This window comes from Rhododendron vialii, chromosome 12a, assembly GCF_030253575.1.
Source record: "Rhododendron vialii isolate Sample 1 chromosome 12a, ASM3025357v1".
Classification (NCBI taxonomy): Eukaryota; Viridiplantae; Streptophyta; class Magnoliopsida; order Ericales; family Ericaceae; genus Rhododendron; species Rhododendron vialii.
Genome location: NC_080568.1, coordinates 10105403 through 10121790, shown reverse-complemented (window position 1 = coordinate 10121790; position 16388 = coordinate 10105403). Strand labels below are relative to the sequence as shown.

Below are 16388 nucleotides of genomic sequence, written 5' to 3'. Positions count from 1 at the left end.
ACTCCTGCAGGCTCCCGTTGTTAAGAGTGGTGGTATGTGAATAGGTGCGTAGACGAGTGTGGTAGTAAAAGGACTCATCGAATTTATGGATTTTATTTGGGTCTTTTGTTTTTTCTCTTTTCGTTCAGTTTTATGCCATTTTCACACATAGAAGTAATTTAAAACAGCATTTGCTACTGAAAATCGTACTATTGAGAGCATTTTCGGGAGGTTTTTGAAAGGGTTTGGAAAATAATTTATGTATAATATTTTAAACAAAGGCTCTGTCTGTTTCGATGTAAAATATTTTTTTCGAATAATAAATTTTAAACTTTTATTTTTCGGTATTTGGTTAGCACTTGAAAAATATTTTTAAAAAAGAGACAAAGGCTCTGTTTGTTTAGGGGTAAAATGTTTTCCGGTAAAATATTTTACCTATTTTCCGGTGTTTGGTTGTGTAAAAAATGAAGAAAATATTTTACAATTCTATTAATTGGATGAAAATGACTTACCCTTAAATTTTTCGTAAGTTATTTTTCGAAATGAACTTGTTACCCTCTATTGCAATTTTCATTACTCAGTTTCCTCAATCGTGAGTCCTAACCTACGTTCAATTTCAATATTCTCAGATCTTTCCATCGTTTAAGCCTCCTCTCTCCCTCTAGTAATCAGATTTGATGCGTATGTGCTTTGCAAATAAAAACTTGTTATTGAAGCATGAAAATAAACTTACATTGGCTCAGATTCTTATCACATTAAAGATTATACGACGAGATCATCATGAGAATCCAAAGGCTCGTAGGGTCCGTTTGGAGCCTAATTTTTTATTTTTTTTTTGCATTGTGAATTATAAATTTTAGATTTGCCATAATAAATTATAAATCTAGTGAAGTTTGTAGGAGATCAGATAGGTGCGAAATAAATTTTGCACACAAATTAGTATTTTAGAGGATAATGCTCAAAATAGATTATGAATTAAAAAAAAAGAGTCCAATGCTAGTGTTGTGCCCGTTCAAGATTAAACATCATGTTACGTGAATTCACATAATTTATAAGTAGTTTTTTTTCCCCTTTCCACCCACGTACCTCCCCTTTTATCTTTCCATTATCGTACTTTAAAAAATAAAAATTCTAATAAATAAAAATTGATGGTTTGGAGACTTTTCAAGGCTCACTATATTTCCTTAATATATTGATAATTTGATGGATAGATAGATAGGTCCAACTCTATAGGTCTTTGGAACTAGAAAAATAACAACAAAAAATTACAGCAGTAAAAACAAATAACATATGAGGGCGACTTCGGAATTATGATAAAAGTTTAGAATTTAATTTAATTCTTTGTGAATTATTGATTAGTCAATTAAAAAATTATTTTTTTCATATTTATCTAAATATTTTTAAAAATATTAACGATAAAGCGGAAAAAAGAAGATAAAAGCGAAAAAAGAAGCAGCCCTTCCTGGAACAGGGCCTTAGATTATCCAACAAGAAGTACTGCTAGTTCACTTCCAAACCTCATCGTACTTCCACTTCACGATTCGAGTCCAGACTCAGAAATCAGAATTAGCTATACTTCCACCTCCCGGACCCTCATGTTCCTTTTTTACCGATTTCCCTCTATTTCCGAAATGCTTGTGCTGATCGCAGATTTGAAATCACCAACTCCTTAACCGATAAGCTCCAATTTTCGCCAACCCATTGCCAGGTGATGCACGAATGCCCTGATTTTCCATTGCTTTTAACCAAATGTTTGTGCAATCCCTTAATCCTTAGTTATCTTGTTTACACATCCCAACCTTAGATTTAGCTATTGAATTTCTTGTTTTTTGGGGGAAAAGAATTTCTTATCTATTTGTTTGTCTTTAGTCTTTAATGTTAATGCTCACAAACCCGCAGTTGATTCCATTTTCCCTAGTTCTGTTTGGTTGTCCATTTATCCCTTTTGGTTATTTTTTTTTTCTTTTCTGGAAACACTTTTGTTTCGATTTGAACGTAATTACCTGAAAGTTCTTGTTTTTATTTTATTTTTTAACAGAAGGCAGAAAGAAAGGTAGGATGAGTTGAAGATAAATTGGGCATACCCAATTTAAAAGACTCAAGTAGATAAATCACAAAATAAGTTCTAAGTATAACACAAGTTTCTAATTAGTTTGACTTGGAAGATGCTTTTGACTTCAAAAATTCATTTCTTTTGGGTGATATTTAGAGAATTTGGTTAATGGGGAAATGAAAATGGATTTCCTTACTGGCATACTTCGAAGAGAATTTATGCGGAACAACAAATTCAGCAAAACATGATAAAGCCTGCTGGATGCAAAATAGTTTCTAGTAATTCTAGAGCCTAAACATTGCCCTCGTGCACAAGACATGATACACTTTTGGTTGGTTACATGACGGAACAACTATAACGACGGTATACATGTCATAACATGTTGGGAAACTAAGAAACCAACCATTCATAAACTTGAGCGTAGCTGAAATGACGATGGTAAAATGAACCATATTAAGACAATAGGAATAGGGTTAAACCCCAAGGGGTTGGCCTAGTGGTCAAGGCCTGGCATTTAGGCTTTGCTCCCTCCTAAGTTCTCCCTTGCCAGCAACTCTTCGGGCCACCTCACTCCACGCTTAAGTGTGTGAGGGGTTGTAGGGATTAGTCCAAGGTGCGTGCAAGGTGGCCAGAGACACCCTGCATTCAAAAATATAAAAGAAAAAAAGAGGGATAGGAGACTCAGTTGTTCTGGTCATATACAGTAACTCGTAGATGCGACAGAATGACAAGTGCTATGATTAGTGTAGATGGCATGGGATGTCAGGATAAAGAGTGAAATAATTTTTTTGGGTTAACTGAACATGTAGCTCTTGAAGAAATAATGAATAAGACCCAGACTGGTCACCCAGTTCGCTTAGATGCAAGGCTTAGTTTGGTTTGGTTAATCTGTTTAGTGATAGTCATGTGGAGATACATTTTTGTTCTCTATCATTAGTTTGGGAAAGTAGTACTGCTGGAATTTGAGTTGTGGTTCAATCAGTTTACGAGGAATATAAACCCCTAGTTTTTTGTGTTACATTCAGAATCATTTACTCATTCCCACCTTTGCAAGGTGACAAAATACTGATATCTTTAAAAATGATCTGCAGTTATAAGCTGTTTGACAAGAAAGCGAAAATTGTGATGGATGAGGAGATGATTTTCTTGGACAATATTATGCCAGTGGAGATTGCACTTAAAAGGGAGCTAGAATACAGGAGGAAGGTGGAGGCTTGGCGAAAGCAGCAGCAAATTGATCCTAAGATTGATACTTTGCAATTGGAGGTGAGGTGTATGAAGAATGGCATCTTGATATTGTTTTGCTTATGAGAAATATGCCAGCTTGAGGTCTATGAATTGGAGGACTACTCCCCTAAATTTTATTCTTATCAATGCAGTCTGATACAGAAATATGGCATCTTGCTGATGTTATGCTCCCTCTCTTATTTTGGCTCCAAATTATTTAGGTTTTATTCATTGGCATCAAAATTATTTTCTTCAAAGTGGCGATGTTTTCCATTGATCTCTAAATACTGAACATTTGTGTCACTCAAGTTTGTATATCTGCTTCTAAAAGGTTGAATAACCAATAATAAGACATGTACAGATGCATGTCCAAAATGTGTCAGGGAGTGGCTATCGAGTGCTGGTGCCCAACACTGATTTAGGAGATCTTCTTAGGCTTGGGCCTGTTCTAGTGACAGAGTTAAAATAGTCACCATGTTTAGTGTTGGAATTAGTCTATTGGTTATCCGTCTAAACAATTTCTAGTGTTATAGAGATGGAGCTCTAGAGATATGGAGTTTAATCTTTGTAGTTTGTTTCCAAAGACTAACAAATTCCTTTTTGCTGAAAAAAAAAAAATTAACTTGTACTATTGCATTTTTGGCAATGGTATCTTGGGATGTGTGGAAATATCTCATGCATCAAGAATCATGACGTCTCGATGAAGTAATTGGGGCTAACTTCATGCTGCCTTTACGAATTGGTTTGGTTGAGTTTGTTATGAATTTGATAAATGATAATATTGCTCTTATTTATTGGGTTTAGTTAGTTCCTAGGATGACTATTTGATAACAAAGTTGTGCCAATTTCATGCTGCCTTATGCCCTTTGCTTCCTGTTTATTGAGCGCAAGTCAATTTTTGACACAACCCCTGTATTACTCACTCCTATGTTACATTCCTACCATTTTTATCTTACTATGTTTAGGCACAATCTCTATCCATTGCTGAAGTTTTTTTCAAACAATTGCTGCATAATGAAAAAGAACCACGATAGATGTGCATTTTTCAATACTTGTAGTGCCTACCTTGGGTGCAATATGGTATTGGTATGACTTGTTTTCAGACTCCTATTTCTATCTGAAAGATGTACCTACTTGGCATTGTTTGATAAATTATATTGACTATTTGGCCTATTTCCTAATAGCTTAAGCTTCAAAGACATTTGGTGACCTTACATGCCATAAGAGCTTTGGATTCTGAGAGGCCTTGGGCAAGTTTCAACTCTCTCCGTCTGCACTTGTTACCCGTTTGCACTGCGTTTTGACTTCCATTCACTTGTCACTACACATGAATATTTGTATCTCCATGGGCAAGATGAGGTTGCACGTAAGGGAGGGTGTTGGATAGCTTGATATACATTATTGGTGGATAGATTTCATATATCTATAGCATTCGGGCAAATGGTGATCTTACAGGCCTGACATCCAGCAGTTCTACTTTGCTATAACTAGTTCACAATTATAGACAAGTAGTTTCAGTAATAGACATGTTATAGGCATTCAACTTACCAAATGTGGAGTCTGCTATTTCAGCTGTCTCTCTTTGCCCTATGATGGTTTATTCCATATGAGATTTTGCTTCTTCATGGGTGTTGACAAATGGATGGCCTTGGTTTTGTGGATTATTTGTGGTATCTGGCCATTATGAATCATCATTAGCCGATCTTTTTAAGTGAACATGGAATGAATAATAACTGTTTCTAATGTTGTTAGGTGAGGTATTAATGGAGGGGTTATTCGAACTTTCTAGGCCCTCTTTCCTTTAGTGAAAGTTTATTTACACATCAGGAAAGTTGGAGAATGAATCGTACTAGCCCTTGTGGAATTTTACTTGTTAGCTAGTATTTGTCTTCTAAACTTAGAAGCAGGAAAAAAATTGATCTGATAGGTACAAGCAATTGGTGAATTAAGGAGCGGGGTTGAAGGACATACTGACGTTACATTTGGGAAGCTTGTCCCACCCATGGAAAAGTAGTCCCAGAAATTATTCAGCATCAAAATCTGATTTCTCCAAATAAAGTAATATTAGAAGTTTTTTGGATGTTGAGATTTCTTGTATCTTCTGAAACGAGAGTATGGTTAATTTTGATCTGTCAGCATTTGAGTCATTTTAAGGCTTGTGATTGTCTGCCTCTTGGAGCATGATAATGAATATAGCATTGATGCGGCAGCAAGTTGATTTTCTCAAATTATTTTGTTTAGAGTTTCTCTACGTCTTCAAAGTTTGTGTTGTTTTATAAATTAGTAGAACTGAATTGATTGCTAACAATGATACTCTTCTTTCTTTTTTCTATCTTTTTTTTTTATATTTTGTTTTCCATGTTTGAATTTTGTAATTTCAGGGGCCTCCTCCAAGTTTGGCAGGAACGAAGAGGAAAGCACCGCCTACTAGCTCTCAAGGTTCTTGCAGTAAACAAGCATTCCAAAAACAACCTGCTGGCCTTGTTTGCATGGTGTGCAAGGTGTCCTTCTCAAATTTTTATTATCTCAAGAAGCATTGTGAAAGTCAAACGCACAAAGAGAAATTATTACAGATGAAAAAATGGGGAACACCTTTAAGCAACCCTCTAATGTGTGAGCTCTGTAATGCCCGTTGCTCAAGTGAAGTTGTATTAGAGGGTCACCTTAGTGGAACAAAACATGCTACTGGCCTGAAAGAGCTTGAGAGTGCAAAACTGGGAAGAGAGGGAGAGGCTAAGCTGCAAATTTTCAGTGAAAAGCACTGGAATTGAAGATGCATTTTTGGAGAAAAGGTTAAGGCCTGGAATTTTCAGATGGCTAGGTATTGACACATCCCTCGTAATAGTCTTGTCCAAGTACTTCTTTTCTTATTTGCTCCTTTATTCTCTAGATTTAAACTGTTCCATGGATAAATCATTATGCCATCCTTGATCGACTGTAGTTGCAGATTTTATCTTTGATTGTCTTGAAAATATGCAAAAGTTGGATCAAATTATTTAGATGTAGCTCTTAATGGATCCTAGAAGAACCTTTAATATGGTTTAGATGCAATCCATTTTCAGTCTTAAAGAAAGTTGAGAATAATCTTTTGTTGACCTTTTCCATCAAATTAAGCGCAAGTGCAAACCAAATTCTACACTGTAAAACATTAGAGAAAAGGGTGAACACTTTTGTAGACATGTTTCTATGAACCTGGTCAAGTATTACCAAAAAAATGCTACTGCCTTCGCTCCATTTTGTTTGTCCATTTTACCTGGATCAATAAATGATGTATTTTTGTAAATACTTTTCAATTTTTTTTCCACCAATCAAAAGCGCAAATTGGTGGGAAAAGAATCAGAAAATTCTTCACCATAATACAATGTTCCTTGATCTGATTGAATGCACGACTGTTGAAATTGGCCAGACAGTGGGAATATAGGGGTAAAAATGATGTTTTTACCAATCCATACCGATTAGAGTATTTTTATTGTTATTCCCATAATATTGTCTCCTAGGAGAAAATAAATCAAGTATGAAGCCTGAGAATAGAGAGAGTGAGGTTTTCTTGAGAAAAAAAATGTATAGAACATGTTTCCTTGCATATCTAACTATTATTTTGCTTCTGTGTTAAGATTATGTTACTGTATTCAGACAATGCTACTTGTAGAAGCCTACCTGATCTTACAACTTTTCAGAGCACATGGCACACCGCATAAACCATACCATACCATATCTGTTCCTGCTCCTCTTACTGGAACGATCCCTTCTCGGTGACTTCTGCTAGCTGTAGTCGTAGTGGATACTTCACGGGAGTCTTGGATATTACCTATATGATTACCTTGTGCTTCTTGTAAGCTAATCACGAGCTTTTAAAAACATTTCTGCCGGTCAGCATGAACTGCGTGAACCATGACCTAGGCTGAAGGAACAGTAGGCGTCTTAGTGCTGCACCATGTACCCTTGTCTAAATAAAGAGCCCTTCTATTATGTACTCTTATGTTAAAATTGTTTTCCTTTTAGTAGGTTCTTACAAGGAAACATTGTGAAATGTCTTCCAAGTTCTAGATTGTGCTTGATATCAAATTGTAAGAAGTATTTCAATTCGAGGATATGGACTAGTTTGGTTTAAGTTACTACTTATAGATGGTGTTCTTAACTGATTATAATTGTAAGGATGATACTCTGAATGCTCTAGAAAGTTTCGAAAGAAGTTTATTTTTTATTATGAGTTGGACATTATAACTCGTGGCTATAGTGTACTTTGATTGCATCTTAATAGGATCGTTGGGGCATACTTCACTGCTGGAGCTGTGTTTGGGTGAACTCAACTAGTAAAAGCAACAATAAATGCTCCAACAAAGTTCGTAAATTATCACTCAATACTGAAACTATAATAGCTATTGCACAGTATGAAGGTCATATATAAGTACTTCTCACTTGGTCCAACTACTTTATAAAGTTTTAAAACCCGTCTGGAACTCAAATTTTGAGTTTTATGGAGTAACTTTTGATTAACTCAGTTGTGTCTGAAGTCAAAATGGCTTTCAGCTATTCTGGTGAGTAATGCACAATTTGCTGGTGAGAGCGTCCCTGCTTGTTTCATTTTGCCTGAATACTAAAACCGGACAACATTTGGTTGTTGAAAGATGAAAATACTTCATACTAAATCCACAAACAGTTCATACTACTCTCTACTGTGAATGAAAATACAATGGACGAAACAATTACTCTCAGGATGTTTTGTGAGAAGCTCTTATGTCCAGTACCATATCAGTTTCAGTCCTCTGTTTCTGTGATGCTGCTAAACCATTCTTTAAATTTCTCAATCGATAACTTTAGAACTTAACTCTTGTAACTTCTCTGATTTTGGACTAGTGATCAGCATGTGAACTTTCTTTCCGCATGGATATCTTCGCCTTTTCATATGCCCTCTCCAAATACCTCCCGAACCTAGCCAGGTTTAGAGTTACATTTTGATTCATGTATATTTCCCAGTTTGACCAGTCATTCATCAACATACCTCCTTGATCGTTTGGATCCAACAAGTCCTTTGGTAATTGATTAGCTAAGCTGCTCTCTTCAATGGCAATGTCATAGACTATGTACTCTAACCCCAGACGTAAAGCAAGCTTTCCATAGCATATGTCCCCCAACCAACTGTTTCTTATTGGCACAATTTGCATAAACACCGCCCCCGGTCTAAGGAACAGCTCATTTGTTAGTCCTGCTCCATGAACTCCTATCATTACATGGCTACCATGAAGAACCCTAAAAACCTCTCTCATGGGGGTACCTTGAGTTGGCTCAAAAACAACTACATCGAACCCTACATTCTTTGCGGCTTCTAGGACCTTATCTTGGTTTAGAATCACACGGTGGGTGCTGCGGCCAATAATCACCAACTTCGGCCGGCTTTGGGGTGGCAATGTGTAGCCTTGGCCATACGTAGTTGTTAGAATGGCGTGGAAGTCAAGGACGGTCTTCGGTTGGGCCCCACGTTGTAGCGTGGGGTCTACGGTCATCGGACCGTGTGACATTAGCCCTACGATCGCCATTGGGAAGCAATGGGTGGCCGTCTCTTTGTCGAGGTTGATGATCGGATGGCGCGTGAACCGTGCGATTAGCTCGCTGTACTTATCGACCCACCAATCGCTGCAATTCACAATTGCGAGGATGACGTCTCGATCATTGAAGAACGAATCAACGGTGATGAATAGCGGGATGAAACCTTCATTGAAATCGTGGAAGACGTTGGAGGTGAACCCACCTGCACTGAATATTAGGGCTGGGGAAGTGTGTGTGATAGCACAGGGGGATTGGAGTGGGGCTGTGGTGAGGGTGACCTCCCTGACAGTTTCCATGGCATTGTGCTGCCATTTGCGTGGGTAGGGGCGGATCGTTTCTGCCAATGGTGGTGTAGAGTTTGTAGGATCAACTGCAGATAAAGTCGCAGTCGTCGGATGCAAGACAGATGGACGATTGATGTAGCAGAGATCGTACTCAAAATGAGAACGATCACATGTGATCGACCATGTGGGCTCCGGGCTCTCCCATGGACTACTTCCTTCTTCTGTTTCAAAATCTGCAAATGTACAGAAAAAGAGTTTGAATCATGCAGTTGGGAGTGAAACAAAAGAGTCTATCGTGAAAGGAAGGAGCTCTGAAAACATAGTTTAAATATAGGTTTGTAACAATCTAACACTTACGCAACATACTTTCTGCCAATTATGTGTTCATACATGTTAGAGATCATACCTAGTGTTCTTGCTGGATTTGTTTCAAACGATCCGAAGATCAATGTGAGAATGATGTCAAGAGCAAAGAAACATAGAAGCGGTGCTAGACATATAGTTAGTGTTTTTGTCCGTTTTCTCTTGCTTGTTATGCGCGCTCCGGGCATGGTTGCTGATGAATAAGTTGATGTGAAACTACTGGCCATCAAGTTTTTGATTGCAGACTTAGAATTCTTTTAGTGATCGATACCTGTAAACATGCCGTGTCTGTTAGAAAACAAGAGAAAGTTGCAATAAACATTATGCGTTTATTGAAGGATGTAATAGGTGCTAGAAAGCATAGCAATAAAAATATAAGTAGGGCATGCCCTTCTTCAATGTTAGAAATGAATATGAAAAAGTTTATAACAGGCATAGCGAATCAATTGAACTAGAAAGAAATTTTCACCGAAGAATGATCTTTCCTTCAAGCCTTCTGGACAGGTAGCAGTGGTCCTGTGCCTGGATAGACCTCCCTGGCCCGGACAATCTAACTGATTCCGATAGAGATTCAGTGTTTGTTGAAGGGTGTTTTAGGTTTTAAAAGTTACTATGATATCAAACAAAAGGAGTGCATGAAATCATTCTGGTATTGTAAGAAGTTGACTAAAAAAATTCTAGACTTGAACTAATAAGCCTTATTAAGTCTGGAAATCAGATCCCAAAAAGAAAAAAACCTGTTAATATTTTAATTCTCTTATGGAGAATCAACCTAAAGTGTTCTGAACTCTTCAACAAAAAGAGTTGTGAATTCAAGCAGTAAATTGTATTTCTGCGGGTTTGGATATAAATAAGAAATCTCACAGTATAAGGAAATCTGGGTGGCATAAAAACTAACACAACCAAGGAAGCTAACCTGCTTGGATTGCATAAACATATGTTTTGTTGGCGATGTCCTCCGATGATAGTTCATGCACCTTGCAATTTCTTCAATCTCGCCGTTTCATTGAAGCTTAGTTTTGAAACCACCTTCATTTATTGCTTAGGTTAATTAGTAAAGCAGTTAAATCTCATTAACCAATAAATCAAATTTACCTAGCATCATTAAATGAATAGTAGTCTCTCTCTCTCTCTCTCTCTCTCTCTCTCTCTCTCTCTCTCTCTCAATCAATCAATCAATACAAACATTTATATGTACTCCATCTCATCCCTCTTATGTTAATTATGACAAGGTTGTTTTTCCAGGTTCGGGTTTTTTAGAAGGATACTTCTTAGTTAAGTTTATTGTAAATACTTTTTTGTTTATTCCGAAATGAAAATGTGGAAACTCATTAGTAATCCGAGACCAAAAGATTCCCAATTCATTGAGCCTTTCTATTTAATCAAATAGAAAGTTGTGCTCTCAATTCTCTCGAATGGTGGTTTTTCTTCCCTTTGTGGGAAATTCTTTCGTTAAATAACTCCAATGAGAAGAAAAAAGAAGGCGGATTGTTAAAGTTGAAAATTCGCGTAATCCTTCTATTGTTCCTAGAGATATCAAGTTTTGATTTTCTTCCTACACAAAACATGTTGCTAATGATATTAGATTAGTTACTTACAAAGGCAATTATGCTTTCAACAACTCCATGTTGCATTTATCCAAATGCCCTTTATGTTGTGAAAAACCGTTGCGAATTCCTCCTTACGTTATTAGAGCACACCCTCTTCCTTCCTTTTAAATAATCCACTTTTTCCTCATAGTTGAAAGTAATTGAACTTATTTTGATGAGCTTGGAAATAGTTTGAAATTGTGGTCTTTATGTTAAAAATGTGCTATAAATGACTTGGAATATGTCAAATTTAAAAAAATTCACAATTAGGAGATACTTAAGGGCAAGGCTGCTCTTTAATGCACAATTAGGAGATACTATTGAAGTGAGGGCACCCTCACGCTTATATACTTCATATTGCTTTAGTACCCTGTGCCATATCCGTGCTTCTTAGCCTGAATTTTCCTTTTTCGCACTATAAAATTTACTCTGTGAGGAAGGGGCTACAACCTAAAACGTGGCACATTTACTACTCCGCTACTTGTGATCTTGTTTTAAACATGCATTACTATTGTTTTCTCTCTGGTATAGAACGGTAGTAATGATTTCAAGATTTATTTTGCTTCAAGGTTGGGGTCTCCAACATTTGTGAGCCGAAATTGTACTTTTGGTTTTCTACTACTTATATAACGAGAGACAGGTACCTGTTTAACAAGGATTTGGAATTCTAGTCCGGTTACGAGTTGAGTTGACCTTCTCTTCTATTTAATGAAAAAGACCACCCCTTGTTATTTTCCTTTAATCAGAGATTATTCAGGTTACTGGGAGTAGATTTTCTGGTCTTTTCTTTCACATTATGTTATACTGAACTAGTTGGAGCAATCATTCTATTTCATTTTGGATGCACTTATTGAAAACACCTAATTAGGGGGAGCAAGACAATTGAGAGAGTTAGTGACCAAATCTAGATATCAAGCACTGAGCCCGTCATAACAATAAAATCTATGCCCAACCTGTGTACATAGGCCAGTAAAGAATAGATTGGGTGCAGACCTAAGGTTCAAATTAGATGGACAAAGTAATTCTTGTCAAATGCACAAACTTCTTGGTTTTTAGGCCGATTTTAACCACTAACCCCTAGTGGGCTTGGTTTTTTTCGTTTCTATCTTCTTTTCCTGTTGTCTCGTAATTTTGGCATTCCCTTCTGAGCATTTGGTGTATTGTTACATTTATTATTGCAAGAAAACGAGCATTGCGAATTTTCATTGAGGAATGCAGTTGGTAGATAATAGGAGTTAGGTGCTTTCTAGAACTGCCATTTAAGGCAAGTTTTATTACCAAAAGAGAACAAGAATACAGGGGAAATAAAGGGGCATACCCCCGGAAACAAATGAAAGCAGGACAGATCCAAGCTAAGCCAATCCTACGCTATACAGCAAAATCAAAAGGAGATTCTCTCAGAAATGTTCCAGGCCCTTAATAGATCCTTATTTACGTCGTTTCTTCCTACTTTCCTCCAAGAGCGCACTCTATCCCTTACATCCTGAACAATCTGCTCTATACTGCCTTCAAGGTTGGGGAGCTTATTACGGAAAATACTTTCATTTCTTGCCTTATACAGAACCTGTCATGGCTAATTTATACAAAGCTGAGGGCAAACCATTTCTCTTCAGGTGATGAATTGCCCAGGTTATCTCCTGCTCCCAAACTTTTGGGCTTCTATGAATGCCTAACTTCTGAAGGATAACCCCCATAGATGATTCTATCCTTTGTTTTTTTGATAGGCTGATTCTATCCTTTGTTGAGAGCCTCCCTCAGCACACAAGCCACGTGATAAAGGCCTACCTCAGAATCCTTTGCTTGAACCAAACCATAGAAGCCCGAGCCTCCCAAGCCGTCTTTACTGAGAACATGTCATTAGAAGCAGGGATCCAAACCACAGAGTCTTCTACAGAAATATTAGGCCTCAGGTTGTGGGGAGTGCTCCCCATAATCTGCGTGATAGCCCTATTCCTTTGCCTAGGCCAATGCCAATCCCCATTAAGAATGATTGAGGAGACTTTTGCAAGGAGGGAACTCCCTACATTCCTAAACTGTAGCCTCTCCAGATACCTTATAAAGAGGGCCTACAGTATGCCAGTTGTCCAGCCAAAGAAAGACGATGTTGCCATTTAACGCAAGTTTGTACGAGTTGTGCAACATATTTTGTTTGTATCTTTAGTCAAACCCTTTGTTTCAACATTTATGTGGGACTTGAGCTGATGAAGCTAACTGAAGTTGTAAAACAGAAATCTGAATGACCATATACAAGGAAACTCCTACCTGCGTGGATTGATGAATCCAAACGGTGAAGCATCTCAGCAGTAGTTGACACAACTTGAATTATTTTCGACCACCCTTTATGTAAATGTAGCTGAGAGTTTGGCAACTCTATTAAACAGCTAGGTTCTGTAACTACCAAGTTATTGAACTTATAAAGTTCAGGTGTAAATGCAAACAAACTCATTAAATATCTCTTTTATTGCAAGGTCTTGTTATTATACCTCTGGTTTGTCAAAGGACTTGTACTTGTGACTGTCAAAAAGAAGAATACTATGTCGATTTTTTAGATCGAATAATTTTTTTAAACTGTTTTCGCAAATGATTTCTTTTTCTTTTTCTGGTAATTGAGTAATTTTATTACCAAATTTTTTTTTTACAATGTAAGTTCAATACATGCATATCAGGATGCGACCTCTACTAACACTAGAAAACCTAGCACAAAAACACTCCTCTTACAAAAGAGGTATCACACGGTTCACACCTATAGAATAAGCAACAATTTCAAAGGTAGCGTATCATAGAGACAATTCCTAACATCATATGAAACTCAACTCTAAGGTGGTTTTTTCTTCATGAATAGTTGAGTGGTCCTTCCTCTTGGATTTTGGAGCGAACTAATTAACCTCAATTGCTCTTTGGCACGGGCATCCTTCACTTGATACAACTTATCCTTGAGCCTCTTCTTTTTTTCCTCCCTAGTTAGAAGAATATCAACACCAAGGGGATCACAACTCAATGAGACCTCATCTTGTCCCTCAAATTCCACAAAGGAGAGGGAGCATCTACCTCCTTTGTGGACCATAGTGGAGGATGAACAAATAGTTTTTTTTTTTTTGAACGGCAAAATTTTTTATTAATCTTCGAAGATGTTACGAAGAGCAAGGAGAGAGGCAACAAAGAGCCCAGTCCGAGACCTAATCCCTAGATTAGCAAGACGCCAATCTAGGGGCTTGTCCTGCTGTGTATGGAGAAATGTAGAGCAATTATACATTTCACTGCAACAGCATCAAAACATTTAAGAAGTTATAGTGTCATTTCACTGCTAGTATTTTCTTTGAAAGAAGTTCTATCTTAGCGTTCGCCAAACAGTTCCAATTCTTCATAATCTGTTAATTTTCATGCGTACATCTATTTAAATTCACCTGGGATTTTGATCTAGCTAAGCCCTCTCCTCCTACTCAAGATATGGAGCTTTTTCCTTAGTTGTTAGCCTAGTTGTTATACATTCTCCCTTGCATCAAGGAGCTATTTGCTATGGTAATTTTTTGGCCTATGGAGCTTGGAAATTTAGCAGAACATGCAGTGATCATATGTGATTCGCTACACTCACACAAAAACCATTTTTAAGAGAGTATTCATGTTACTGCGACTCTTCCTCTTTGCAAAACTGAGCATACAACTATCCTTTTCCATGGCTACACAGCTAGTACTTGAAATCACTGTAGTGTCACACACCCATGGAGAAAAAACACAAATGCAGGCACGTGCGTGTATGCATATGTATTCTGACTGTTTAAATGCCTTGTTACAGATTGGATGTAAACAAGATCTATCTTACGGGGATAAACCAAATTTGCAGAACCTTTTGGTGCATGGATCAATGGATTATGCCGGCTTACCAAGGTTCTGCGCGGTAGGCTTCGAATCGCTTACCATGTGGCCAAACAGGTTTTAGAGATTCCTGTTCTCGATAGGGTCCTTTTTATCGCTTAGCTCATCCTGCTGCAATGTGTTTGTTTGATTGGATTGCATTCGTTATGTGGGTTCATTTGCCGGTGGTTTGTTTCTGTTGTACTGGGTCAATAATCTTTGAACTCTGGTGTACTTTTGCATCCTCCTGTTGTATAATGAAGCTCTTTCTATTTTGACAAGCTAGAGAAATGAAATAGGAAGTGTGCCCATAGGTGTGTGGGAGACTGCATAAAGTGATCAAATTGATTTCTGGAGACTGCACAATAACCACTGTTCCAATCACTTTCTTCTTCTACATATAACCAATTTTGAGTTTTCTCCCGATTATTTTCAACTGTTGTCTCATTTTGGAGTAATAATTCACTTTCAAGCTTTCTTTCTGCATGAATATCTTGGCTTTCTTATAAGCTCTCTTTAAATATTTCTTGAACCTAAGTTCGTCTAACTTGATTTTTTGGTCCTTGTACCATACCCAATTCTCTAGGGTTCCACCTTCTCTTGCCAACCTTTCCTTTGTAGCTTTGTCCATTCCTAATAAGCTCTCATCCTCTCCAAGGTCATAAACCATGTACTCTAGGCCCAACCGAACCGCCATTTTCCCGTAAAACAGGCTGCCGAGCCAGTCGGATTCTTTTGGTGCTAGCTGCATTAACACCGATCCCTTTCGAAGGAACAACATGTTTGTTAATCCCGCGCCATGCACGGCTATTAGTGCATGGCTACTATCAATGAGCCTAAAATCTTGATGCAGTGAGGTCTCCCTGCTTGGCTCGTAAACAACTGTGTCAAACCCCACCTCCAGCGCGGCTTGATAAACCTTGTCGATGTTCAAGATCGTCCGAGCGCCTTTTCGATTCAGTAACACAAGCCTTGGTCGGCCTTCCAACCTCCAGGGTAGCGATGGTGGCAGTAGTGGTGGTGAGTAGTCCACGTTAGTTTCATTTCGTAATGGTGCATGGCTTTTGGAGTATGTAGCCGCAATGAACGAGTGAAAATCGTGTAGTGTCTTGGGATGGTGCCCGCGTTGCAATGTCGGGTCCACGATCGAGGCACCGTGTGATATGAGCCCTATGATCGCCGATGGGAAGCAATGGACGGCCTTTTCTTCATCGAGGTTGATGATCTGGTGGCGCGTGTAGCTTGATAATAAGTCGATGTAGTGGCGGAGCCACCAGCCGCTGCAATTGAAGATCCCGATGACAAAATCGTGATCAGGGAAGAACCTATCAACGGTGATAAAGAGAGGGATGAAGTTTTCATTGAAGTCATGGTAGAAATTTCCAGGCCACGCCCCTGCGCTGAATACTAGGGCAGGACTATTGTGTGTGACGGCGCAGGAAGCGTTCAATGGGGCAGTGGTCAAAGTCAGCTCCCTTACATGATCAAACGGAG

The 16388-nt window shown here is 38.0% G+C and overlaps 3 protein-coding genes across 13 annotated transcripts; 1 reads left to right on the top strand and 2 right to left on the bottom strand.

Annotated features, from left to right (window-relative positions):
- The first annotated feature begins 1424 nt into the window (after positions 1 to 1424).
- On the top strand, positions 1425 to 15328 carry LOC131310972 (uncharacterized). Of its 11 annotated transcripts, none has more exons than XM_058338266.1 (4): positions 1425 to 1687; positions 3124 to 3298; positions 5641 to 6080; positions 14836 to 15328. In XM_058338266.1, the coding sequence occupies exons 2-3, from the start codon at positions 3158 to 3160 to the stop codon at positions 6028 to 6030; spliced, it is 531 nt and encodes a 176-aa protein (XP_058194249.1). In that variant the 5' UTR covers positions 1425 to 1687; positions 3124 to 3157; the 3' UTR covers positions 6031 to 6080; positions 14836 to 15328. The 11 variants fall into 11 exon arrangements, with proteins under 11 accessions (XP_058194249.1, XP_058194247.1, XP_058194246.1 ...); XM_058338264.1 differs by lacking the exon at positions 14836 to 15328 and adding an exon at positions 6937 to 7466 and having other exon boundaries at positions 1449 to 1687; XM_058338263.1 differs by lacking the exon at positions 14836 to 15328 and adding an exon at positions 6893 to 7466 and having other exon boundaries at positions 1449 to 1687.
- LOC131310971 (xylan glycosyltransferase MUCI21-like) lies at positions 7939 to 11341 on the bottom strand. The gene is made up of 2 exons (XM_058338257.1): positions 10636 to 11341; positions 7939 to 10597 (listed from the first exon to the last, which is right to left on the bottom strand). Exon 2 carries the CDS (start codon positions 9100 to 9102, stop codon positions 8113 to 8115), a length of 990 nt encoding a protein of 329 aa, XP_058194240.1. The 5' UTR covers positions 9103 to 10597; positions 10636 to 11341; the 3' UTR covers positions 7939 to 8112.
- Positions 15289 to 16265, bottom strand: LOC131309407 (xylan glycosyltransferase MUCI21-like). The gene is made up of 2 exons (XM_058336049.1): positions 16228 to 16265; positions 15289 to 16174 (listed from the first exon to the last, which is right to left on the bottom strand). Exons 1-2 carry the CDS (start codon positions 16263 to 16265, stop codon positions 15289 to 15291), a joined length of 924 nt encoding a protein of 307 aa, XP_058192032.1.
- Positions 16266 to 16388: the final 123 nt, after the last annotated feature.

What these genes read in the sequence shown, in the direction of transcription:
- LOC131309407 (XM_058336049.1), bottom strand. Translation starts at nt 16,265, where the DNA reads ATGACTTCAATGAAAACTTCATCCCTCTCTTTATCACC. An exon ending in TCATCCCTCTCTTTATCACC is followed by an intron (nt 16,175 to 16,227) that starts GTTGATAGGTTC and finishes CTTCAATTGCAG; the next exon opens with CGGCTGGTGGCTCCGCCACT.
- LOC131310972 (XM_058338258.1), top strand. Translation starts at nt 3,113, where the DNA reads ATGATCTGCAGTTATAAGCTGTTTGACAAGAAAGCGAAAATTGTGATG. An exon ending in TTGATACTTTGCAATTGGAG is followed by an intron (nt 3,299 to 5,640) that starts GTGAGGTGTATG and finishes TTGTAATTTCAG; the next exon opens with GGGCCTCCTCCAAGTTTGGC.
- LOC131310971 (XM_058338257.1), bottom strand. Translation starts at nt 9,102, where the DNA reads ATGGAAACTGTCAGGGAGGTCACCCTCACCACAGCCCCACTCCAATCC.